Genomic DNA, 25,897 nt, shown 5'->3' with positions numbered 1-25,897 from the left:
AGTAATTAATAAGCATTTTATTGCTCACTAACTGCTGTCCAAACCAGTTGTTAGACCTCTTTGCCTAAGCTTTTGATGTTTATTGTTGGTATCCCTAGTTTTGCTTATCCCTGTTTATTTTTCAACACAACATATTCAACATGAATGATATAGTAGTGGTTGTATATCAATTACACCTACCGTACTGGAAATTAAAAAAGCTTGTCTAGTTTTCCAATTGTTGTTTACTAGTTTCACTTCTGTATTTCAACATTAGGTGGAGACCTTGACCACAGCACACCACACCCTGAGTACTAACCTGTATGGTCTACCACACTGTCTCTCATTGGCACCACCAGCTGAAGAGTTTTCTCCCTAATTGTGCTCCCCGTGCCCTACATGAACTTGTCCATTCCCTTTGTGATTATTCTGAAGCATGCCATCGAAGGCCGAAACATCAATCTAATGTTATTAATGTTTATTAATTTATTAATGTTTATAAAAATACATATTTTTAATGGTGAGCCAGCATTGCACATTTTCCTGTCCATATATGGATCTGTGCCATTCTTTTGAACTGGACTCAGCATGAGTGGTCGCGATTAGATGCGTTTGTTTTGTAATCAAAGCGAGAGCTGCATGTAGTCACGTGTGCACACCATTTTCATATCCTTTGCTAGCTAGTAAGTTATTAGCCCAGTTGTAGCTCATTTCTAGTCGGCAATGGGGAAGTGGTTGCTTCCTACAAGAGCACAACACGTGAGCATTTCTATCCATCTTTGAAAAGCTAGTCAGGTAAAGAGCATTTTCTTTGGTCTTAACGGGGCAGTGTTGTATTTTGAGACAGGCTTCAGTAAGTTAAGTAGCCAATAGGCAGAAGGTGGCATAATTTGTCATTCTCTGTAATAATGGTATGGAAATAATAATGAACTTTATTTTGAAAAGCGGTTTCTTGCATCAAACAACACTTTTTCAGTCACTTCCTTATCTTAAGGACAAGTGGATAAGCAGGTTTTAATGTCAAGCCCAGCATAATTTTTCCTTAAGTCTCTTGTAATGTATGCCTACATTGAACAACACACAGGCTCCTACTGTAGGCAGAATGATAAAACAGATTTTTCCATGTCAAAATGTTATGGGATGCATTTTCTCCATTGTTTTATCATTCTGATAGGCCTATATTATGATCAGGAAGCCACTGTTAAACTGTAACTTAAAGTGGGTACAGCCTCAGTGTTCACAATAAACGCGTGCCAGAAGTTGCACAGAATTTTCACAAAGTTCAAGTTTGTGCTCAGCAAACCTGAAATTTGATCAGTGCTTACATTTTTTTTGTGTGAACATTGCACACCCGCCCATTTGTTTCCTTGAGGCTACCACTCTGGACCATTATTAGCCAGATAGTGATCCTTTTGTGCAAAAAAACCCAACAAGTTAGGCCATCCCATCTGGCATTGAGACCCCTGGTTTCCTGTGTTGGACATGCCTGAGCCTGAAAAGTGTGTCCTCCTATTATGCCTCACCTACATAGTGTATTTACCCTCCACTCTTCAGGGAAAAGGATTCCCAGCAGCTGACAGGCTCTTCAATTCTTTGGGAGGAACATTCACTAACCATGAAGGTACAGTACTTCTCTATATTTTAAAGTGTATGCTATAGATCATGCACAAAACATTGTTTATCTCATCCAGGTGCTTTCATGTTTGAAATGTATCCATTAGAATTATGCAGGTGCTTAATGTATCTACTATATAAAAAATATTGTTCTTCGCTACACCCTTCAGCACCTTTTTTCCAGAATATGTAGGGTGTATGTGTGTTGTATTTCTGTAACTATGTCTGTATGTTTTTGCCTCCCCTGTTAGAGAAGGGTTAAGACTTACCAGAGCCTGACTGTTACCGTACTCCGAGCAAAAAACAACCAATCTCATGATTATTGTGAGTCATATTGTTTTCGCCTTGTGCATACTTTTCAAAGACTTCTAAATTAATTTTCAGGGTGAAAAAAAAAAAACTGAACTACCCCTTTTAAGCTTTTTAGTTAAGGTCTCTGATCTGTTTATACATACATACAAAGACCTACCTGCTATTGGCAAAACTATTTTGTAACAGTCCTGTTTTGTTTTACAGGGTCTGAGTCGGACTGTTATGTTATTGTACGCCTCCCCACAGCTTCTGCCAGGTCTCACCGTACTAAGACTGTGCCCAACAGCAAGACCCCAGAGTGGAATGAGAGTTTCCACTTCAGGGTCCACCGTCATGTCAAGGTACGTCCCCTCACACAATAGGCCAATCACTAGGCAGAGTTACCCATAGGTTTAAGGAACACTATGTCCCTATGTATTTACACATGCAGTGCCTTCAGAAAGTACTTGCAACTCTTTACTTTTTTCACATGTTGTGTTATAGCATGATTTTTAAAATGAATTCAATTGTGTTTTTTTTGTCACTGGCCTACACACAATACCCCATGATGTTAAAGTGGAATTGTGAAATGTCTGGAGTCATTAAGTATTCAACCCCTTTGTTATCGCAAGCCTAAATAAATGTGACAGAGCGTGAAGACATTTGAAAAGAATAATGGGCAAATGTTGCACAATCCAGGTGTGGAATGCTCTTAGAGATGCTCTTAGAGAAAGACTCACAGCTATATTCGCTGCCAAAGGTGCTTCTACATGTGTGAATACTTATGTAAATGTAATAATTCTGCATTTCATTTTGAATAAATCCGGAATACATTTTGAATAAGATGAAATTCTAAAACCATGTTTTCACTTTGTTATTATGGGGTATTGTGTGTAGATGGGTGAGGAAAAAAAGGAATCATGTATTCCATTTTGAATTCAGGTTGCAACACAACAAAATGTGGAATAAGTCAAGGGGTATGAATACTTTCTAAAGGTACTGTAAGTAGGTAGGGTGCAATGACATTGTAGCCACCCATTTGGGGTATTTGGTCATGCTGGTAATAGCCTGGTTGCCAGGTCTGCTCAGCATTACATTACACACCTTGCCACTCCTGTCATTTGCCAAAGAGACTGGCCTTACGGCAATCTTCAAATATTAACATTAATGAGCTTGAGGTGGTCAGAGGATTCAAGTCTGATTCGATAACCCTCACAGCTATCATCCAATTGCAGTGTTTATGAAAGTTAGACTGATAGGAAAATGTTAAAATTGAATTCATACATTTGATTGGGAACATTCTAACATTTGGCATTCCTGCACCTCTCTGACACATTCCGGTTTAATGCATTCAGTTGTGCAACTGACTAGGTATCCCCTTACCAATTCTGATGTAATACATGTAATTGTAAACATAAACACTGGGTGAGAGGAGAACAGAGTATTCCACTTCATTGTATTTTTACCAGCGGCCAACGTGATCACACCAGAGAAGCTCTCACCATTCAAACTTCCCTCCTAGTTGACAAGATGTAGCCTATATACTTTTTTTTTCTTCCTCAAATATATATACATTTTTTAATTGATCGGTATAAGTGACCAAACTATATAGCTACTACTGGGACACACATTGAACTAGGCTACTATAGAGAGAGGATGGATGAGAGAGAGGCCAGTGGAGATGCATGAATTGCGCCATGGAACCGAAGACAGATGAGTAAATTAAAAGTGATTTAATTGGCTGGGCAATTTAATCCAAAGTATTCAGACCCCTTGACTTTTTCCACATTTTGATACGTTACAGCCTTATCCTAAAATTGATTACATAAAACATTTTCCTCAGCAATCTACACACAATACCCCATAATGATAAAACAAAAACAGGTTTTTAAAAATGTGTTCCAAATAAAAAACAGATACCTTATTTACATATGTATTCTGACCCTTTGCTGTGAGACTCGAAATTGAGCTCAGGTGCATCCTGTTTCCATTGATCATCCGTTTTGACATTCCTGCAGTTTGGGTCTATAGAAATCAAATATCTAACTGATTCGATCTGGCGCCGGCCCTGCAGTCAGCAACTGCGCCATAAATCCGTCTGCATATTGAAACTTGAGATTGTGAGATGGTGACCTTTTGAGCTGCAGAGACATGTAATCAGAAAACCTGTTCCTTCCCTACCAGAAATGGAATAACAATAATTACACAATCACACATTTTATTGGAACACAAATTGAATTGTAACACGTAAAAAAATGCATTCTACCCAGCTTTTCTTTCACAAACCCCTGAAAAGCTAGTTTGGAGTGCATTTTTATTTCCTTAATATATTGGAAATAGGTTATCAAGCTGTTTCACATGCCATGGAATAAGAGAATGAGAGATTGTATCTCATTAGTTTACCCATTATTGTATAAAACAGACATGCATTGTCTTGTTGTAATATACTGTAAATCAAAATACATCCAAACGTGGTAAAATGGAGTAAGAGATGCCCTTGTCTTTTCAGAATATCGTGGAGTTGACGATGTACGATGAGGACAGTATCATGGCTGATGACTTGTGCTCCATTGTAGTGTTTGACATCAGTAACCTCACACCTGGGAAGAAGGAGACCAAGACCTTCCTCAGTGAACCGGTAGGACTATTATAGCACTAAGGATTAGAGCTAGAATATGTCATTAATGAATCCCATGTAGCCTATGTTTAGTCTCCTATGCCATCTCTTTATTTCAGACCACATATGAATTGTGGGTTGAGTTTGAGTTGCTGGAGAGGTGAGTGACAACTTTGACATCCATACCATTGTCAGACTACTTTCAAAGAAGGTGCTGAAATAGTCACATTTTTGTTGTTATAAAAAGGTATTCCATGACTGACAACAGTTTGTGTTCCCTGTGTGCCCTGTTTGCAGTAAAGAGCATGCTGGTGACTATCTCTCTAATGGTGTACTAGTGGTAAGGACATGATCATTTGTTTTATCATTCTAAGGCAAAGTCAGCATAAAAAGGATGATCATAGAGGGATAATGATGAGGTCAATAATGAAAGGACATGGTAATGTGCTGTGAGAAACAGACAATTATTTGTATTTAATACTGTGCATTCGGAAAGTATTCAGACCCCTTCCCTTTTTCCAAATGTTGTTACTTTATAGCCTTATTCTAAAATGTATTAAATTCCTCATCAATCTACACACATGAACCCTTAATGACAAATCAAAAAATAAATGTATGCAAATGTGTGTGTGTGTATATATAAAATTGTGCTCAGGTGCATCCTTTTTCCATTAATCATCCTTGAGATGTTTCTACAACTTGATTGGAGTCCACCTGTGGTAAATTCAATTGATTGGACATGATTTGGAAAGGCACACAAGGTCCCACAGTTGACAGTGCATGTCAGAGCAAAAACCAAGCCATGAGGTCGAATGAATGGTCCATAGAGCTCCGAGACATGATTTTGTGTGGGGGGGGGCATCTGGGGAAGGGTACCAAAAAATGTCTGCAGCATTGAAGGTCCCCAAGAACACAGTGGCCTTCATCATTCTTAAATGGAAGAAGTTTGTAACCACCAAGACTCTTCCTAGAGCTGCCCGCCCGGACAGGCTGCGCAATCGGGGGTGAAGGGCCTTGGTCAGGGAGGTGACCAAGAACCCAATGGTCACTGTGACAGAGCTCCAGAGTTCATCTGTGGAGATGGAAGAACCTTCCAGAAGGACAACCATCTCTGCAGCACTCCACCAATCAGGCCTTTATGGTAGTGGCCAGACGGAAGCCACTCCTCAGTAAAAGGCACATGACAGCCCGCTTGGAGTTTGCCAAAAGGCACCTAAAGGCTCTCAGACAATGAGAAACAAGATTCTTTTGGTCTGATAAAACCGAAATTGAATGCCAAGGGTCACGTCTGTAGGAAACCTGGCACCATCCCTATGGTGAAGCATAGTGGTGGCAGCATCATCATACTCTGGGGATGTTTTTCAGCGACTGGGACTGGGAGACTAGTCAGGATCGAGGGAAAGATAAATTGAGAGAAGTACATTCCCCATTGAACCTGACAGAGCTTGAGAGGATCTGCAGAGAAGAATGGGAGAAACTCCCCAAATACAGGGTGTAGCATCATACCCAAGAATACTTGGCTGTAATCACTGCCAAAGGTGCTTCAACAAAGTTTTTGCTAAACCTGTTTTTGATTTGTCATTATGGGTTATTGTGTGCAGATTGAGGGGTGTTTTCCATTTTTTAAAATCCATTTTAAAATAGGACTAATGTAACAATGTGGAAAAAGTCAAGGGGTCTGAATACTTTCTGAATGCAATGTACATGTAATGTACTATTGTACAAAATGAAGGAAAGAACTTGTCATCCACAAACAGAAGCCTATTCTATTGGCTGATCATTGTAGTATATTTTGTCCTAGGCCTCCACATTCTCTACTGTGGATGTGAATGTGGAAAAGCTGATGACCACTGCCAGTGAGTATTATTGTGTCATGTCTGTAACTGATTCGTTCTGGCGCCGGCCCTGCAGTCAGCAACTGCGCCATAAATCCGTCTGCATATTGAAACTTGAGATTGTGAGATGGTGACCTTTTGAGCTGCAGAGACATGTAATCAGAAAACCTGTTCCTTCCCTACCAGAAATGGAATAACAATAATTACACAATCACACATTTTATTGGAACACAAATTGAATTGTAACACATTAAAAAAATGCATTCTACCCAGCTTTTCTTTCACAAACTCCTGAAAAGCTAGTTTGGAGTGCATTTTTCTCCAGGTGCCTGTTAAACACAGTTTGCCATTTACTTGACCCGTAAAACAGGTTTAAACTTGTTTGCAATATTTAAGACGTGGATATATCTACAGTCTTAAGACTATCCCTGGGGCAAAGTTGGTTGCATTATTGTCATTATCAGTTCCTGGTTTGAGTTAGTTTTGCCTGTTCAGTGTCAGGACAGGCCTAAAGGGATGTTCATTTTGTTATTAGTATTTGCATTCTTCCTAACCCAGTTGCTTCCCTCTATAGTCCTGACAAGAAGAGTGACCACGTTTACATGTGCACAGTATTCTGGATAGTAGCTCATATCTCGCTTAAGGTTTTATTCGGGATAAGTTCATATGGGTTAAATGGAAGGAATAGTAACTGAAATCTGGACACTGACTGTAGGTCTATAACCTCTCACATGTAGCATAATATAATATTAACTCCTGCAGAATTATGCACTTCTTTCAGTAAAATGATAAAACAAATGTTATTTTGTCTTGGGAACAGGAGTGGAGAAATTATTTATTTTCTCTTTAGAAAATGAGAATGCGCGTGTCACTTGTTATCTTTAACACTGTTATGCAAGCAGACAGCATTTCAACCACATATTATGCACCCAAGAAGAACTGATGTCTTATCAGAGACATGTTTAATCTTTTTTTCAGCTTTTAATTTCCTTAACCGGTCAAGCTGATTACATTTGGACATTTTGCACAGGAACAATCTTTCCACTGTTTTGGAGGTATTGTGTTTTCTCTCCCGTCCCTAAACAAAACAGACAGCTTTACAGGTGTTAACTAAATTACTAATAAATGAATTCTATTGATGTTATTCTGGTGAGCACTACTTTATTTAGTCTTCTGGGCAACAAGTTATGACAGAAGCGAAGCTGCATGTATCTAACTATAGTTGACAAACACATGTCGGAAATTATAATATGCCCTACCAAATGTCGTAAATTGTAAGCAAAAACGTATCTAAATTAGGGGTAAAAGTAGCCTAAGCCACTAGGCTATACGGTCCAGTACAATTTATCAGCAAAATAAAGTATAATGGAATTATTATGGTGGATCGAACTGCACAGGACTGGTTCTAAAATCTGATAGGATTTTTCTATTGGATTCTTGTATTGGAATCCTATAGGATCCTAAAAGATACAATCCTAAAGTATCGAATCTCATAGCAGTCCAATAGGACTTGTTCCAAATTCTGATAGAATTTGAATCACTCCCACATTGTGGTGGTGTGTTGAAGAGGTTTTCCAATTATCACTGGTGTGAGTAGGCAAAGAGATGGAGATTGTGCTTCGGAGCGATACGGGACAGAGACTGTTCCTCAGTTTACTGGTCTTTAATCTTGATTGCAGTTGAACATAAATGTTCAGGTTTCTGTTCCATATTTAGCTGTGAGATTGCCCAATAAAGCTACATATTACAGTAGATTATTTGATATTATTTCCGCTATTTTCCTGTACGTGGAGAGTATGTGTTACTTACTACATTACACAACCTCACGCTTTGACCAAATCTAATTGAGGGTAATTACACGTCCTTTTTACCACAGATCAGATTTGTCATACAGTCTAATTTTGCTATCAATTTTCAAACTCAAATGGCAGAGGAAATTCGGGGCGCTCTCTGTATTAAAGTCGCTGGCTTCACACAAATACATGGATTTGAGAGTCAAACTTTCACTCCAATAACAGCCAACTCTTGTCACTGTTGATATACTATGGTGGGTCGTGATTCGTTGACGTTAAATAATAAAGCAACTGATTCTGAGATTCAGTGTGGCCTTTGAATAGTGCTAGTTTAAAATCAAACGTTTGACCCCGCTCTATTGATGTCAAATTGATATCGATATGCGATTAACAAAATAGTGTTGCGTTTAGCTTTCTGCGTTGGCGACCCACTTGAAACAAAATGCAACATTCCAAAATGTGGCTGGCTGTCTTCTACAAGTTGTCCTCTAACAAGTGACGCAAACAATATTTCCAGTTTCCATTTGGTTTTTGATTTGTGTTAGTTTCAACAGCGCATACAGCCTGATTTTCCCCCTAGTCAATATGAGTGATTAATTGCCATTTGTCAAAACAACAGGGTTTTTGGTTTATCCCCAATAGCTGCTGCAAAAGCATCAGCTACTCTTCCTGGGGTCTACATAATACATAGTACAGAACGTTATTAGTTAAGGATGGAAATACCTCAATTTAAAATGTCACACATAGCCAACATATCAGTACTTACACACTATCTAAGTCTAATACATGGTATAGTGCAAATTACAAGATGTATAAAATGGCTGTGTCTCTTCAGTCCTTTGTTCATTAAAGTGTTCTTTTCTATGTTTTTATTGCTAGCTTGAGTTACCTGGGGTGGCAGAGTTCCATGTAGCCATGACTCTATTTAATACTGTGAGTTTCCCATCCTCTGTTCTGGACCTGGGGACTGTAAAGAGACCTCTGGTTGCATGTATTGTGTTGTACCAATGTGTGTCTGAACTGTGTGCAAACTGCTTGAACAGACAGTTTGGTACCTTCAACACATCAATACCTTGCACAAAGACCAATATGCAGTCAATCTCTCCTCAACTTTGAGTGCGATACGCACTTCTTTGTTCTGGACCAACTGCAATTTACTTATGTCCTTTGTCGCAGATGACCACACATCTAGACAGTAGTCCAGGTGTGACCAAACTAGGGCCAGTAGGACCTGTCTGGTCGACTGAGCTGTCAAGAAGGCAGCGCAACACCCTATCATCACATTTTAGCCACCTTTTGAGTCTATGTTTAGACCATGACAGCTTGCCATTTACACCCAGCAGTTTAGTCTCCTCAACTTGCTCAATAGCCACATTATTCAACAATAGATCTGAATGAGGTTTAGCATTGAGCGAGAGATTTGTCCAAAAAAGTGATGCTTTTCGTTTTTTAGAACTGACTGGAGCTCTATGTTTATCAGTTATTTATTTAACTGTTGCAGCCAACGTGTATACTGTTGAGTCGTCAGCGTACATAGACACACAGGCTTTATTCAAGGTCAGTGGAAGGTCATTTGTAAAAACAGAAAACAATAATGGCCCAAGCCGACTGCCTTGCGGTACACCATACTCAACTGAATTTGCATGAGAGGCTTTCATTAACGAAAACCCCCACTCTTCTATAAGAAAGGTAACTCTCAATCCATAATAAGACAGAGGATGCAAATCCATAACACCTAGGTTTTTTTCAGCAATAGTTTATAATCAATGACATCAAAAGCTGCACTGAAGTCTAACAAAACAGCTCACACAATCTTCATACTATCAATTTCTTTCAGCCAATCACCAGTCATTTGTGTCAGTGCTGAGCATGTTGAGTGCCCTTCCCTATAGTCATGCTGAAAGTCTGCTGATAACTTTTGTTCTGTAAAATTACTTTATTTGATGTTTATTGATTTTTAACACTTCAAAACAGTGTTTTGACATAAGGCTATTTATCAAAAATGATTGTCAAGGGGAAGCAGCGACAGCATAATTTTCAACTTATGTTTTAGGAATATAAATGGAACATTCAACATTCATTTCCAATAGTATTCTTCTTAATTTGGTCAAAACTGCTGAATGAGTACAAATAACGTGATGTAATTGAGTTATTTTGATCTACCTGAAATAATGAAAACGTGTTTGCCTTGCCTATAGTAAGGCTGACTCGCCTAGTTAAATAAAGGTTAAAAATATAAGGAACATACATATATTTAGCAATAAGAAATATTTCTCATCTGCTATAACAATAGTTACTCAAAAACAAGATGCAAATGGATACAACTTAGCCAAATAACAGTAGTTTCTTAGCTAGCAGAAAAATGTGTGCATAAAGGGTTGCACAATGACAAAATAGGACTTAAACATTGACAACTTTGTCAGGAAACATAAGGAAACAAATACTGTACTCCAGTGGTGGAAAAAGTACCCAATTGTCATACTTGAATAAAAGTAAAGATAACTTAATAGAAAATGTCTCAAGTGAAAGTCACCCAGTAAAATACTATTTGAGTAAAAGTCAAAAAGTATTTGGTTTTAAGTATACTTAAAATCAAATCAAATCAAATGTATTTGTCACATACACATGGTTAGCAGATGTTAATGCGAGTGTAGCGAAATGCTTGTGCTTCTAGTTCCGACAATGCAGTAATAACGAACAAGTAATCTAACTAACAATTCCAAAAAAAACTACTGTCTTATACACAGTGTAAGGGGATAAAGAATATGTACATAAGGATATATGAATGAGTGATGGTACAGAGCAGCATAGGCAAGATACAGTAGATGATATCGAGTACAGTATATACATATGAGATGAGTATGTAAACCAAGTGGCATAGTTAAAGTGGCTAGTGATACATGTATTACATAAGGATGCAGTCGATGATATAGAGTACAGTATCTACGTATGCATATGAGATGAATAATGTAGGGTAAGTAACATTATATAAGGTAGCATTGTTTAAAGTGGCTAGTGATATATTTACATCATTTCCCATCAATTCCCATGATTAAAGTGGCTGGAGTAGAGTCAGTGGCATTGACAGTGTGTTGGCAGTAGCCACTCAATGTTAGTGGTGGCTGTTTAACAGTCTGATGGCCTTGAGATAGAAGCTGTTTTTCAGTCTCTCGGTCCCAGCTTTGATGCACCTGTACTGACCTCGCCTTCTGGATGACAGCGGGGTGAACAGGCAGTGGCTCGGGTGGTTGATGTCCTTGATGATCTTTATGGCCTTCCTGTAGCATCGGGTGGTGTAGGTGTCCTGGAGGGCAGGTAGTTTGCCCCCGGTGATGCGTTGTGCAGACCTCACTACCCTCTGGAGAGCCTTACGGTTGAGGGCGGTGCAGTTGCCATACCAGGCGGTGATACAGCCCGCCAGGATGCTCTCGATTGTGCATCTGTAGAAGTTTGTGAGTGCTTTTGGTGACAAGCCGAATTTCTTCAGCCTCCTGAGGTTGAAGAGGCGCTGCTGCGCCTTCTTCACGATGCTGTCTGTGTGAGTGGACCAATTCAGTTTGTCTGTGATGTGTATGCCGAGGAACTTAATACTTGCTACCCTCTCCACTACTGTTCCATCGATGTGGATGGGGGGGTGTTCCCTCTGCTGTTTCCTGAAGTCCACAATCATCTCCTTAGTTTTGTTGACGTTGAGTGTGAGGTTATTTTCCTGACACCACACTCCGAGGGCCCTCACCTCCTCCCTGTAGGCCGTCTCGTCGTTGTTGGTAATCAAGCCTACCACTGTTGTGTCGTCCGCAAACTTGATGATTGAGTTGGAGGCGTGCGTGGCCACGCAGTCGTGGGTGAACAGGGAGTACAGGAGAGGGCTCAGAACGCACCCTTGTGGGGCCCCAGTGTTGAGGATCAGTGGGGAGGAGATGTTGTTGCCTACCCTCACCACCTGGGGGCGGCCCGTCAGGAAGTCCAGTACCCAGTTGCACAGGGCGGGGTCGAGACCCAGGGTCTCGAGCTTGATGACGAGCTTGGAGGGTACTATGGTGTTGAATGCCGAGCTGTAGTCGATGAACAGCATTCTCACATAGGTATTCCTCTTGTCCAGATGGGTTAGGGCAGTGTGCAGTGTGGTTGAGATTGCATCGTCTGTGGACCTATTTGGGCGGTAAGCAAATTGGAGTGGGTCAAGGGTGTCAGGTAGGGTGGAGGTGATATGGTCCTTGACTAGTCTCTCAAAGCACTTCATGATGACGGATGTGAGTGCTACGGGGCGGTAGTCGTTTAGCTCAGTTACCTTAGCTTTCTTGGGAACAGGAACAATGGTGGCCCTCTTGAAGCATGTGGGAACAGCAGACTGGTATAGGGATTGGTTGAATATGTCCGTAAACACACCGGCCAGCTGGTCTGCGCATGCTCTGAGGGCGCGGCTGGGGATGCCGTCTGGGCCTGCAGCCTTGCGAGGGTTAACACGTTTAAATGTCTTACTCACTTCGGCTGCAGTGAAGGAGAGACCGCATGTTTTCGTTGCAGGCTGTGTCAGTGGCACTGTATTGTCCTCAAAGCGGGCAAAAAAGTTGTTTAGTCTGCCTGGGAGCAAGACATCCTGGTCCGTGACTGGGCTGGGTTTCTTCCTGTAGTCCGTGATTGACTGTAGACCCTGCCACATGCCTCTTGTGTCTGAGCTGTTGAATTGAGATTCTACTTTGTCTCTGTACTGGCGCTTAGCTTGTTTGATAGCCTTGCGGAGGGAATAGCTGCACTGTTTGTATTCAGTCATGTTACCAGACACCTTGCCCTGATTAAAAGCAGTGGTTCGCGCCTTCAGTTCCACACGAATGCTGCCATCAATCCACGGTTTCTGGTTGGGGAATGTTTTAATCGTTGCTATGGGAACGACATCTTCAACGCACGTTCTAATGAACTCGCACACCGAATCAGCGTATTCGTCAATGTTGTTGGCTGACGCAATACGAAACATCTCCCAGTCCACGTGATGGAAGCAGTCTTGGAGTGTGGAGTCAGCTTGGTCGGACCAGCGTTGGACAGACCTCAGCGTGGGAGCTTCTTGTTTTAGTTTCTGTCTGTAGGCAGGGATCAACAAAATGGAGTCGTGGTCAGCTTTTCCGAAAGGGGGGCGGGGCAGGGCCTTATATGCGTCGCGGAAGTTAGAGTAACAATGATCCAGGGTCTTTCCACCCCTGGTTGCGCAATCGATATGCTGATCAAATTTAGGGAGTCTTGTTTTCAGATTAGCCTTGTTAAAATCCCCAGCTACAATGAATGCAGCCTCCGGATAAATCGTTTCCAGTTTGCAGAGAGTTAAATAAAGTTCGTTCAGAGCCATCGATGTGTCTGCTTGGGGGGGGATATATACGGCTGTGATTATAATCGAAGAGAATTCTCTTGGTAGATAATGCGGTCTACATTTGATTGTGAGGAATTCTAAATCAGGTGAACAGAAGGATTTGAGTTCCTGTATGTTTCTTTCATCACACCATGTCACGTTGGCCATAAGGCATACGCCCCCGCCCCTCTTCTTACCAGAAAGATGTTCGTTTCTGTCCGCGCGATGCGTGGAGAAACCCGCTGGCTGCACCGCTTCGGATTGCGTCTCTCCAGTGAGCCACGTTTCCGTGAAACAGAGAACGTTACAGTCTCTGATGTCCCTCTGGAATGCTACCCTTGCTCGGATTTCATCAACCTTGTTGTCAAGAGACTGGACATTGGCAAGAAGAATGCTAGGGAGTGGTGCACGATGTGCCCGTCTCCGGAGTCTGACCAGAAGACCGCTTCGTTTCCCTCTTTTTCTGAGTCGTTTTTTTGGGTCGCTGCATGGGAACCATCCCGTGGCGCTGGTTGTAAGGCAGAACACAGGATCCGCATCGCGAAAAACATATTCTTGGTCGTACTGGTGGTGAGTTGACGCTGATCTTATATTCAGTAGTTCTTCTCGGCTGTATGTGACGAAACCTAAGATGACCTGGGGTACTAGTGTAAGAAATAACACGTAAAAAAACAAAAAACTGCATAGTTTCCTAGGAACGCGAAGCGAGGCGGCCATCTCTACTTACACAACCGTTCAAAAGTTTGGGGTCACTTAGAAATGTCTTCGTTTTTGAAAAAAAAAATCCATTAAAATAACATCAAATTGATCGGAAATACAGTGTATACATTGTTAATGTTGTAAATGACTATTGTAGCTGGAAACAGCTGATTTTTTAAATGGAATTTCTACATAGGCATACAGAGGCCCATTATCAGCAACCATCACTCCTGTGTTCCAATGGCACGTTGTGTTAGCGAATCCAAGTTGATAATTTCTAAAGGCAAATTGATCATTAGAAAACCATTTTGCAATTGTTAGCACAGCTGAAAACTGTTGTGCTGATTAAGGAAGCAATAAAACTGGCCTTTAGACTAGTTGAGTATCTGGAGCATCAGCATTTGTGGGTTCGATTACAGGCTCAAAATGGCCCGAAACAAAGAACTTTCTTCTGAAACTCATCAGTCTATACTTGTTCTGAGAAATGAAGGCTATTGCCAAGAAACTGAAGATCTCGTACAACGCTGTGTACTACTCCCTTCACAGAACAGTGCAAACTGGCTCTAACCAGAATAGAAAGAGGAGTGGGAGGCCCCGGTGCACAACTGAGCAAGAGGACAAGTACATTAGATTGTCTAGTTTGAGAAACAAATGCCTCACAAGTCCTCAACTGGCAGCTTCATTAAATAGTACCCACAAAACAACCATCTCAACAGTGAAGACTAAAACTTAAAGACTTAAAACTTCTTAAGGATAGCCCCCTTTTTTTCAATTTTCGTCTAAATTACATCTAACTGCCTGTAGCTCAACCCTGAAGCAAGGATATGCATATTCTTGGTACCATTTGAAAGTAAACACTTTGAAGTTTGTGGAAATTGTAAAGCAATGTAGGAGAATATAAGATAATAGATCTGGTAGAAGAAAACACAAAGAAATACCTTTTTTTCTAGCACCATCTACCGCCATCCAGCCATCACTCTGGTTGTAATTCCGATAGTGTCCACAAGATGGAAGCAATGTATGTGCAAAGTTTCAGACGGATAACTTGAAGAATGAGTGAACTACAAGACTTTTAGTGTTATGTCCCCAGGTACATTTGAGCAAATCGCGAAGGAAACATTCATATTAAATTTTTCTGCAAGAATATCGTCAAATCTTTATACTTGGACTTTGATTTAGCTTTCGAAGTATTAGTAGCCATATTATATGTTCAACATTTGCAAAACAACCAGTTTTCATAAATTCATAACTCTGAATATTCTCAGAATTTTTGTCCAAAATGAAAAGGCATGCTGTTGTACAAGGTTAGTAGCTACATTTTACGACGTATACACGGTTTCCGGATACTCCCATAAAGCCCAGCTCATTGGCTATCTAGCTAGCTTTGTTTGACCCCGTTTGGTGCTTATTTGACGGCGTGCCATGAAGGCATCGCTCTCTGACCAAATATGGTGTCCTATAGGATATACTACACCCCTAATGAAGTGAAGTCTTGTTACGTTCTAGGATCTCTGAGGAATAAATACGAATGTGATTTGACTCATTGAAACAACGTTTAGGGTGAGATTTTTACAAATTCCTTCCTTTGCAAATTGAACGAGTGGAAATACAAAATCGATCGTGCATGCTATATTGACCTTTTTAGGATATGAAAAATGATTTTATCTAACAAAACAACACTTCATGTTATCTCTGGGACCCTTTGAATGATTAATCAGAGCAATATTTCAGAACGTAAGTACACATTTCACCTTCAAGAGTGAATTTATCAAACCTACTGCAGTGAAAAAAACTTTTTGTTAGGAGCGCTCCTCAAACAACAGCATGGCATTTCTTCACAGTAAGAGCTACTGTAAATTGGACAGTGCAGTTATATGAACAAGAATTTAAGCTTTCAGCCAATGTAAGACACTTATATGTACCGACATTTGTTTATCTAAAATATGCGATCTTGAGAAGACGCTGCATGATTTACAATTGTCCCGTTGACGAGACGCCAATTTATTTTTATTGGTCAGTCTGAGATATGGCTTTTTCTTTGCAATTCTGCAAAGAAAGTACTTAAGTAGTACTTGAAAGTTTTTTTTACTTAAGTACTTTACACCACTGCTGTATTCACAAGTTCTTGCATTCACGCACAGTGTAGGATAAAACAGGTAGAATATTAATGTTAGAAAATCAGAGATCCTCTGCACAGCCACAGGTGGTGAACTGAACTTGGTAGTTAATTAATACTGCAAGCATGTGCTCGCTGTGACGTCAGTCCTTCTTAAAGGGACAGTCTTGAAGGTGAATAAAACAGAAATGAATATTGAACTGTTGTTTCCGATCAACTAAAATGTTGTAATTAATGTTATGTTGTACAAGAACTTACGGCAATAACTTATTTTATTTATAAAATAAAATATATTTATTGGGTTCAATTAAGAAATAAAAGTTCTATTTGATTTCCAATAGGGGGGAAAAGTAATCCAATATAATTCTGATACAGGTGACACAAAATCCTATAGGACTGCCAGAATCCTATAGGATTCTATTGGAAAAATCATTAATTCTATAGGGTATTTTGACTAGGGCCATGATATGCGAAACTGAGCCTGCTGTATACAGACCGCAAAAAAACATGAGTAAACGGGATAAGATGTTTGCATGCCACAGTATCCTATCTAAGATCAGTATATCCCAGGCATCTTATCCGTGTTACTCATATCCAGTTTACAAGCTTTTTCATGTTATTGTAAATGGGATATGATGTTCATAAGCTATGTGTCAACTCAAAAACAGAATACTTGAGTAACCTGAATAATAACAGGATATTGTTGGGCATGTAAACGTGGCCAGTGACTATAAGTGCCACTTATTTACCCACTTTATATTTATATACTGTATTCTAGTCATGGCTCATCCTATATAACTACTGCAATAGACTCATTTTCTATTCACATACTGTCTATACACACCACTCACACACATATTCACATACACTCTGGCCCGGAAGCTAATTTCCTGCAATTCTATCTGTTTTGCCATGGAGTTTTATACTGTGTATTTAAATACTGTATTCTTGACATAGCTCACTCTACTATTTCTACTACTGTAAATTGCATTTTAATTCAACTGTTTATACACACTGCCATATGTATTTATATACTAGATTATTTACATAGCTCACTCTATATCTACTGCTGTACATATAATTCTTAGTATATCTTGTGTAAATTCAACCGGTGTGCATACGTATAGATTGCATTTGGATTACTGTTACAGTGCTATTTCAGTTGTTAATTAGATTCATTAGATTCAGTACCAGCCAAAAGCATCAGTCAAACGTTTGGACACACCTACTCATTCCAGGGTTTTTCTTTATTCATACTATTTTGTAGAATAATAGTGAAGATATCTAAACTATGAAATAACACATATGGAATCATGTAGTAAGCAAAAAAAGTGTTATAAACAAGTCAAACTATATTTTATATTCTTCAAAGAAGCCACCCTTTACCTTGATGACAGCTTTGCACACTCTTGGCATTCTCTCAACCAGCTTCATGAAGTAGTCACCTGGAATGCATTTCAATTAACAGGTGTGTCTTGTTAAAAGTTAATTTGTGGAATTTCTTTCCTTCATGCGTTTGAGCCAATCTTGTTATGACAAGATAGGGGACGATAGCCCTATTTGGTAAAAGACCAAGTCCATATAATGCAAGAACAGATCAAATAAGCAAAGAGAAATAACAGTCCATTACTTCAAGACGTGAAAGTCAGTCAATCCGGACAATTTCAATAGCTTTCTTCACGTGCAGTTGCAAAAACCATCAAGCGCTATGATGAAACTAACTCTCATGAGGACTGCCACAGGAAAGGAAGACCCAGTTACCTCTGCTGCAAAGGATAAGTTCAGTAGAGTTACCAGCCTAAGAAATTGCAGACTTAATAAATGCTTCAGAGTTCAAGTAGAAGACACATCTCAACATCAACTGTTCAGAGTAGCCTGTGGGAATCAGGCATTCATGGTCGAAACTACTACTAAAGGACACCAATAAGAAGAAGACTTGTTTGGGCCAAGACGTATGAGCAATGGACATTAGACCGGTGGAAATCTGCCCTTTGGTCTGATGAGTCCAAATTTGAGATTTTTCTTTCCAACCGCTGTGTCTTTGTGAGACACAGAGTAGGTGAATGGATGATCTCCGCATGTGTGGTTTCCACCGTGAAGCATGGAGGAGGTGGTGTGATGGTGTGGGGGTGCTTTGCTGGTCATACTGTCAGTAATTTATTTAGAATTCAAGACACACTTAACCAGAATGGCTACCACAGCATTCTGCAGCGATATGCCATCCCACCTGGTTTGCGCTTAGTGGGACTATCATTTGTTTTTAAACAGGACAAAAACAGGACAATGATGGAGTGCTGCATCAGATGACCTGGCCTCCACAATCACACGACTTCAACCCAATTGAGATGGTTTGGGATGAGTTGTACTGCAGAGTGAAGGAAAAGTAGCCAACAAGTGCTCAGCATATGTGGGAACTCCTTCAAGACTGTTGGAAAAGCATGAAGCTGGTTGAAGAATGCCAAGAGTGTGCATAGCTGTCATCAAGGCAAAGGGTGGCTACTTTAAAGAATCTCAAATATAAAATATATTTTGATTTGTTTAATACTGTTTTGGTTACTACATGATTCCATATGTGTTATTTCATAGTTTTGATTTCTTCACTATTATTCTACAATGTAGAAAATAGTTAAAATAAAGAAAAACCCTTGAAGGACTAGAGTAGGTGTATCCAAACTTTTGACTGGTACTGTATATATATTTGTGTGCTGTTTGACATTATACTGCATTGTTAGGAGCTAGTAACAAGCATTTTGTTGCACCCGCTATAACATCTGCTAAACTGTGTACGCAACCAATAAACGTTGATTTGTTTTCTAAATACACCCCAATGTATGAATTGTATATCATAAAGCACTCAACTGAGCAACCAATCTATGTTATTGTTCTAGTGGAGCAGAATGTGGTACTGAAACTGTGTGGGGCCTTTCAAGAAGAACATAAGATTCTTGCTCCTGAAGAAACATCGAACCTGGCCAAAACCGTACGTTACTACATCAACAGAGATTTGGAGACGGAGCTTGGCTTGACGGTGCGGTTAACTGATCCTTTTATTTCATTATTTTATTTCATCTTTATTTAACCAGGTAGGCCAGTTGAGAACAAGTTCTCATTTACAACTGTGACCTGGCCAAGATAAAGCAAAGCAGTGCGACACAAACAACACAGAGTTACACATGGAATAAACAAACATACAGTCAATAACACAATAGAAAAAGTCTATATACAGTGTGTGCAAATGAGGTAAGATAAGGGACTGAAGGCAATAAATAGGCCATAGTGGCGAAATACTTTACTTGACCAATATCTTCCTTATCGTCATCCAAGTTCCATATGATTTTTAAAAATTCCACTATCATGTTTCTTGTATCCCCAGGATAAATTGGGTGAGATAGAAGGTGCAACTATCACTGGCGTATCTGCTGTTCCACTCCAGCAACTTCCAGCCAGTAATGACTTCAAAGTATCTTTACCTGTGGGAGAGGTACAGTAGACCACATTCTAGTGTTTGCCATAAAGATCCAAGAAAGATTATTGATGAAGGGTGTTTGTAAAGCCTATATGACTTATGTGGACACTGCCCCTTCACAGGACATGGTGGATCTACATTTGAGAGCAGAGGACTGGTAAAGTGTTCCTTTTTACGAGAAAAGAAAACCCATCAGTATTTCATTCAGAAGTATACAAACACAAGACATTGTTGTTGTAAGACAATGTGTGCATGCCCCTGTAAATCCACAGCCTAGATGATGAATTTGAGGTGCGTCTTGATTTTGACATCCCTCCGGAGGAAAAAGAATTCCTGAAGAAAAGAAAGGTGCTAGTGGGTCAGGCCTTACAAAAGGAGTTGGGCCTCAGCTCGGCCCCTGACCCTAAAAAGGTACATGGTGATGAGTTTTATGCACTTATTACACACTGCACCAATGGCTGCTTGTCATCCGTAATTTACACACTAATGAAGACTGAATATTGATGCTGACCCAATATGTTTGTGTTTTTCCAGTCTCATGAAAGACATTGTTGCGGGGAATTGGTTTATTTCTACTGTGGTGTCATTCACTGTAATTATGGAACAAGTCTCAAACAGGTTGACTGACAGATGGAAGCTCCAACCAGAGATGGTGTTTGTCTTTTTCACCCAGGTGCCTGTTATAGCTGTGGTTGGCTCAGGGGGAGGGACCAGAGCAATGACTGGCTTGTATGGCAGTCTGAAGGGCCTGCAGAGACTGGGCTTACTGGATGCTATGAGCTATATCACTGGTGTGTCAGGCTCCACATGGTGAGCATGGAATTTATCGCCATTGCAATTAAATAGGCCGTATCCAATAAGCAAAATGAATGAAGGAGTGAATGAACACACACATGCCAGTTTATACTACTGAGACCCATACTTATGTGACATCATAACAAATTCCTGTTCAACAGGGCCTTAGCGACGCTGTATCAGGAAGCAGATTGGTCACAGTGTGATATGGATGAGTCCATCTCAGCTATGGAGGGGGAGATCACCAAGAGTTTCTTCAGTGCCTTCACCCCTGAGAAGCTGCAGTACTACAGACACCAGATGGAGGAGAAAGAGAAGGAGGGTCATATGGTGTCACTCATAGACATGTGGGGTCTGGTCATCGAGCACTGCCTGTATGGGAAGGTACAACAGCCTACTTTACAATACACACTGTACTAATCACACTGCAATGGGAAGGAGTTTCGCGGAAATGGTGGTTGCCTGTAATTATAGTGCTTTTTATTTAATTGAAACTATGGAATGTTTTTCCCACAGCCACAATTAGTGTCTTAATGTCTTTCACACGGAGTTATGATGCTTTACATATTTAACATTTTGCAAAGTTGTTTGGAACAGCCTGTGACAGAATGATTTCTCCAATGTGTGATTTGTAGGAGAACACCAGTACTCTGTCTGACCAGCAGAAGGCTGTATCAGAGGGACAGAACCCTTTACCCATCTGCACTGCTGTCAACCTGAAAGATGGAGTGAAAGACACCACAAGAGAACTTGGTAAAGCTGTTCTAGCATCTTATGTTTGATAATATGTATTTTAATGCAACCCAAACAGTGGTCCACATGTTGAATCAAGGAATATTGTAACAGAATGTTGGTGTTAACTTGTATGTTATTTACATATCTTTATGTATCCAGGTAATACACCAAACTTATGTTGCGCGTGTCAAATCAAAAGTGCTATACAACTGATTTGAAAAATTGCAGTTGGAGTTGAAATGGCTGTTCCTATCATTTTAGAGTGGTGTGAGTTCACACCATATGAGGTGGGCATTCCAAAGTATGGCGCCTACATCCATGCGGAGGACTTCGGGAGTGAATTCTACCTTGGTCACCTAGTCAAAAAACATCCAGCGATACGTACATCCTATCTGCTTGGTGAGAGATCACTTATTTGTGTGTGCATGCGTGTGCAAAATGTATCTATGAATTTCAATGTAAATGCAATAATTTTACAACAGTTGTGGGCACCTCTGCCTCTGTGTTGACAGGTCTTTGGAGCAGTGTCTTCTCTCTTAACCTGACCCAGCTTTGGAGATTTGCAACTGGAGGTCAGCCATCCTGGAGCCCATGGCTGGGTGAAGATGTCAACAAAATAGGTCAAATCAAATGAACTTTTATTGGTCACATACACAGGATTAGCAGATGTTATCACGGGTGTTGCGAAATGCTTGTGCTTCTAGCTCTGACAGTGCAGTAATATCGAACAAGTAATATGTAACAAATTACACAACATATACCCAATACACACAAATCTAAGTAGGAATGAATTAAAACTAATTACATATGGACGAGCAATGTCAGAGCAGAACGGACTAAAATACCGTAGAATAGTATAGAAAACAGTATATACATATGAGATGAGTCATGCCAGATATGTAAACATTAAAAGACTAAGATACCGTAGAATAGTATAGAATACAGTATATACATATGAGATGAGTATTGCAAGATATGTAAACATTATTAAGTGACTAAGATACCGTAGAAAAGTATAGAATACAGTATATACATATGAGATGAGTAATGCCAGATATGTAAACCTTAGAGTGACTAGTGTTCCATTCCTTGAAGTGGCCAGTGATTTCTAGTCTGTCTATAGGCAGCAGCCTCTAATGTGCTAGGGATGGCTGTTTAACAGTCTGATGGCCTTAAGATAGAAGCTGTTTTCAGTCTCTCGGTCCCAGCTTTGATGCACTTGTACTGACCTCGCATTCTGGATGATAGTGAGGTGAACAGGCAGTGGCTCAGGTGGTTGATGTCCATGATGATCTTTTTGGCCTTCCGGTGACATAGGAAGGCCAAAAAGATGCTATAGGTGTCCTGGAGGGCAGGTAGTTTGCCCCTGGTAATGCGTTGGGCAGACTGCACCACCCTCTGGAAAGCCCTGCGGTTGCGGGTGATGCAGTTGCCGTACCAGGCGGTGATACAGCCCAACAAGATGCTTTCAATTGTGCATCTGTAAAAGTATGTGAGGGTTTTAGGTGACAAGCCACATTTCTTTAGCCTCCTGAGGTTGAAGAGGCTCTGTTTCGCCTTCTTCACCACACTGTCTGTGTGGGTGGTCCATTTCAGTTTGTCAGTGATGTGTACGCCAAAGAATTGAAGCTTTCCACCTTCTCCACTGCGGTACCATCGATGTAGATGGGGAGGTGCACCCTATGCTGTTTCCTGAAGTCCACGATCATCTCCTTTGTTTTGTTGACGTTGAGTGAGAGGTTGTTTTCCAGGCATAACACTCCCAGAGCCCTCACCTCCCCTCAGTAGGCTGACTCGTCATCGTTGGTAATCAAGCCTACTACTGTTGTGTCATCTGCAAACTTGATGATTGAGTTGGAGGCGTGCTTGGCTATGCAGTCATGGGTAAACAGGGAGTACAGGAGGGGGCTGAGCACACACCCTTGTGGGTCCCCAGTGTTGAGGATCAGCGGAGAGGATCGGTTGGTCTAGGGATGTTTCCTACCTTCACCTGGGGGTGGCCTGTCAGGAAGTCCAGGACTCAGTTGCACAGGGCAGGGTTCAGACGCTGGGCCTTGACCTTAAGGATGAGCTTGGAGGGTACTATGGTGTTGATAGTCAATCAGCATTCTTACATAGGTATTCCTCTTGTCCAGATAGGATAGGGCAGTGTGCAGAGTGATGGCGATTGCATCGTCTGTGGATCGGTTGGTCTAGGGTGTCAGGTAAGGTAGAGGTGATTATGATCTTTGACTAGTCTCTCAAAGCACTTCATGATGACAGAGGTGAGTGCTATGGGGCGATAGTCATTAAGTTCAGTTACCTTTGCCTTCTTGGGTACAGGAACAAAGGTGGCCCTCTTGAAGCATGTGGGGACAGCAGACGGGGTTAGGGAGATATTGAATATGCCCTTAAACACACCAGCCAGCTGGTCTGCACATACTCGGAGGATGCGGCTAGGGTCTCTATACTATACTGTTCTACAGCCAAACTCTGTGGCAATATTTCAGTTATTTGACACCCCTCAAATTCTTCCTCCAAAGAAACCGACAATGAACCAACCACCCTGGACACCTATCTCTTCAAGCCTGTCACTAACACTGCCTCAGCGCTGACCAGCTTCTTTACCACCCGGCCAGTCATCACTAAGATCTACAACTTTATGCGTGGGTTCTTCCTGCACTGGAACTACAATGACAACAGCAACTTTACTGCCTGGAAAGGTACTATGCATGAACTTCACCTAACTATTACTGGTAAAACAAATTCAACATGGATTTATTCAAATACTGTTGTACTGTGTGTGTGTGTGTGTGTGTGTGTGTGGCACCAACAGTCTATTTATGTATTGTATTATTACTGTATGTAGATTAAGATTATGTTTGCTGAAGTTTTTCTCCCAATGTTGCTGCAGATATGCATCCAGATGCCTTCCCCAACAGACTGACTCCAGCTGACTCCACACTCCACCTGGCAGACTCTGGGTTCTCCATCAACACAGGCTGTCCCCCTGTCTTGAGACCAGAGAGGGCTGTTGATGTCATCATGTCCCTCAACTATTCGTGGTGCGAGGACCAATTTGAAGTAAATGGGTTGAATTTATGAATAATACAAGAGTGAATTTGTGTTGAAAGATGAACAGAGCAGTGTACTTGATAATTTGCTCGATCCACATTTTGCACAGAGGTCTGCACACACACACACTAGGCCAGAAGGTGCATATGACTTGCATAATGGCCATACACAGAGTTTGAATTTTCTGACTGACATCTCTGTAATCGATCTACCAGGTCCTAAAGAGGACTGAGGTTTACTGCAAAGACCACAGCATCCCCTTCCCCCGCATTGACTTCAGCAGCCTGAAGGGACAGCCCCTGAAAGAGTTATACATCTTTGAGGATGAAAAGAACCCCAAGGCTCCCACAGTGCTTCACTTCCCTTTCGTCAACATCTCATTCAAAGAGTTCAAGGCCCCTGGTAAGCACTGTCAAGATGATGGTCATTTTAAAAGAAGCAGAGTGTAGGGGTAGTGAATGAGCTACTGTAGCTAGCTTATAGTTCCAGCTGTCAATAAGCCATTGGCTCTGTGCCTGTCAATCAAATCAATATTCTGTCAATAGAAAATGGTTCATATGTGTTTTAGGGATCAGGGCCAAAGATCATTGCCTTCAAACTTTGTATTGGATTGCACTTTGTTGGTATTATTGATCAAACTATAGTTTGATTTTAAGGTTGTTTGATGTTTAAAGCTGATGGTATTGTTATGTTCTCATTCTTTAGGTGTGGCACGTAAGGGTAAGGAGGAGATGATGGCAGGGGATGTTGACGTTAGCACAAGCAGCTCCCCCTACCTCACCAAACACCTGACCTACGCAGCAAAGGACTTCCGGGCACTGACAGACCTTACCTCATACAACATCCAGAACAACAAGGAGAAGATCCTCCAGGCTCTCGGAAGGTCCTCGAGAGGAAGGTGCCTGTGGAGGAATAGGACCCCCTTGAGCAGCACGCATGCCATTGACATGAGCCCCTCCATGGAGGAAGAGCGAGAACAACATGCAATCAGATCAGTCTTTACATTGAGAGGAGCAATTCTAACTGCAATTTATTGGTGGGACGTCCAGTCTGGTTACACTGTCCATTTGAGACAGTAAGGGAGAGAGGAAGACAGTGTGAAGACATCATCAGCAGCTTGCTGACTTGACATTGTGAAAATATTTTCATGAATTGTATCTTCAATTCAGGGGCCTTGGTTTCATTTTTTAGATCATAAAGAGCAGAGTATTTTGATATGAGTTTTTGCCTTCTTCGTTTTATGATTGATGTATTTTCAGAGAGACCGGGTCTCATTCATTTGCTTGCTTATTATTAGATGTCATGTCTGAACTATCATTAAATGTTAAGACTGTTATTTTATCAAATCAATTCTCTATGTGTATGTATTATTATGTGTTTAAACTAATCATGTACACTTTAATTAACTAGGAAGTCGGAGCATCACGGGAAAATGTTTATAGTCTATTTCCCCGAATCAACTCTTCAGATATTTTCATATCTTATCGATTAGTCTTCTATTAATGTATAATTATTACCTCATCAGTTCTCATTATTGAACGTCGCAAACCCTTGGATATCTG

General features: G+C 40.8%; 1 protein-coding gene across 3 annotated transcripts; it reads left to right on the top strand.

Moving 5' to 3' along the window:
• Positions 1 to 626: 626 nt before the first annotated feature.
• LOC109899096 (cytosolic phospholipase A2 zeta) lies at positions 627 to 25,685 on the top strand. 3 transcript variants are annotated; one of them, XR_004211629.1, is made up of 21 exons: positions 627 to 738; positions 1,534 to 1,600; positions 1,845 to 1,917; positions 2,110 to 2,246; positions 4,394 to 4,522; positions 4,621 to 4,661; positions 4,799 to 4,841; positions 6,303 to 6,357; positions 19,174 to 19,313; positions 19,659 to 19,766; positions 19,874 to 19,908; positions 20,024 to 20,162; positions 20,425 to 20,561; positions 20,708 to 20,930; positions 21,182 to 21,299; positions 21,543 to 21,680; positions 21,794 to 21,901; positions 23,804 to 23,983; positions 24,175 to 24,325; positions 24,551 to 24,737; positions 25,041 to 25,685. XR_004211629.1 is itself a non-coding variant. In XM_020494151.2 (21 exons), the coding sequence occupies exons 2-21, from the start codon at positions 1,595 to 1,597 to the stop codon at positions 25,412 to 25,414; spliced, it is 2,541 nt and encodes an 846-aa protein (XP_020349740.1). In that variant the 5' UTR covers positions 628 to 738; positions 1,534 to 1,594; the 3' UTR covers positions 25,415 to 25,685. The 3 variants fall into 3 exon arrangements, 2 of the variants coding, with proteins under 2 accessions (XP_020349740.1, XP_020349741.1); XM_020494151.2 differs by having other exon boundaries at positions 628 to 738; positions 24,175 to 24,344; XM_020494152.2 differs by having other exon boundaries at positions 679 to 774; positions 24,175 to 24,344.
• The last annotated feature ends 212 nt before the right edge of the window (positions 25,686 to 25,897 follow it).

The sequence above is a fragment of the Oncorhynchus kisutch genome, linkage group LG11 (genome assembly GCF_002021735.2).
Source record: "Oncorhynchus kisutch isolate 150728-3 linkage group LG11, Okis_V2, whole genome shotgun sequence".
Taxonomy (NCBI): Eukaryota; Metazoa; Chordata; class Actinopteri; order Salmoniformes; family Salmonidae; genus Oncorhynchus; species Oncorhynchus kisutch.
The sequence above is the reverse complement of the archived record's forward strand: the minus strand, read 5'-3'. Positions and strand labels throughout refer to the sequence as shown.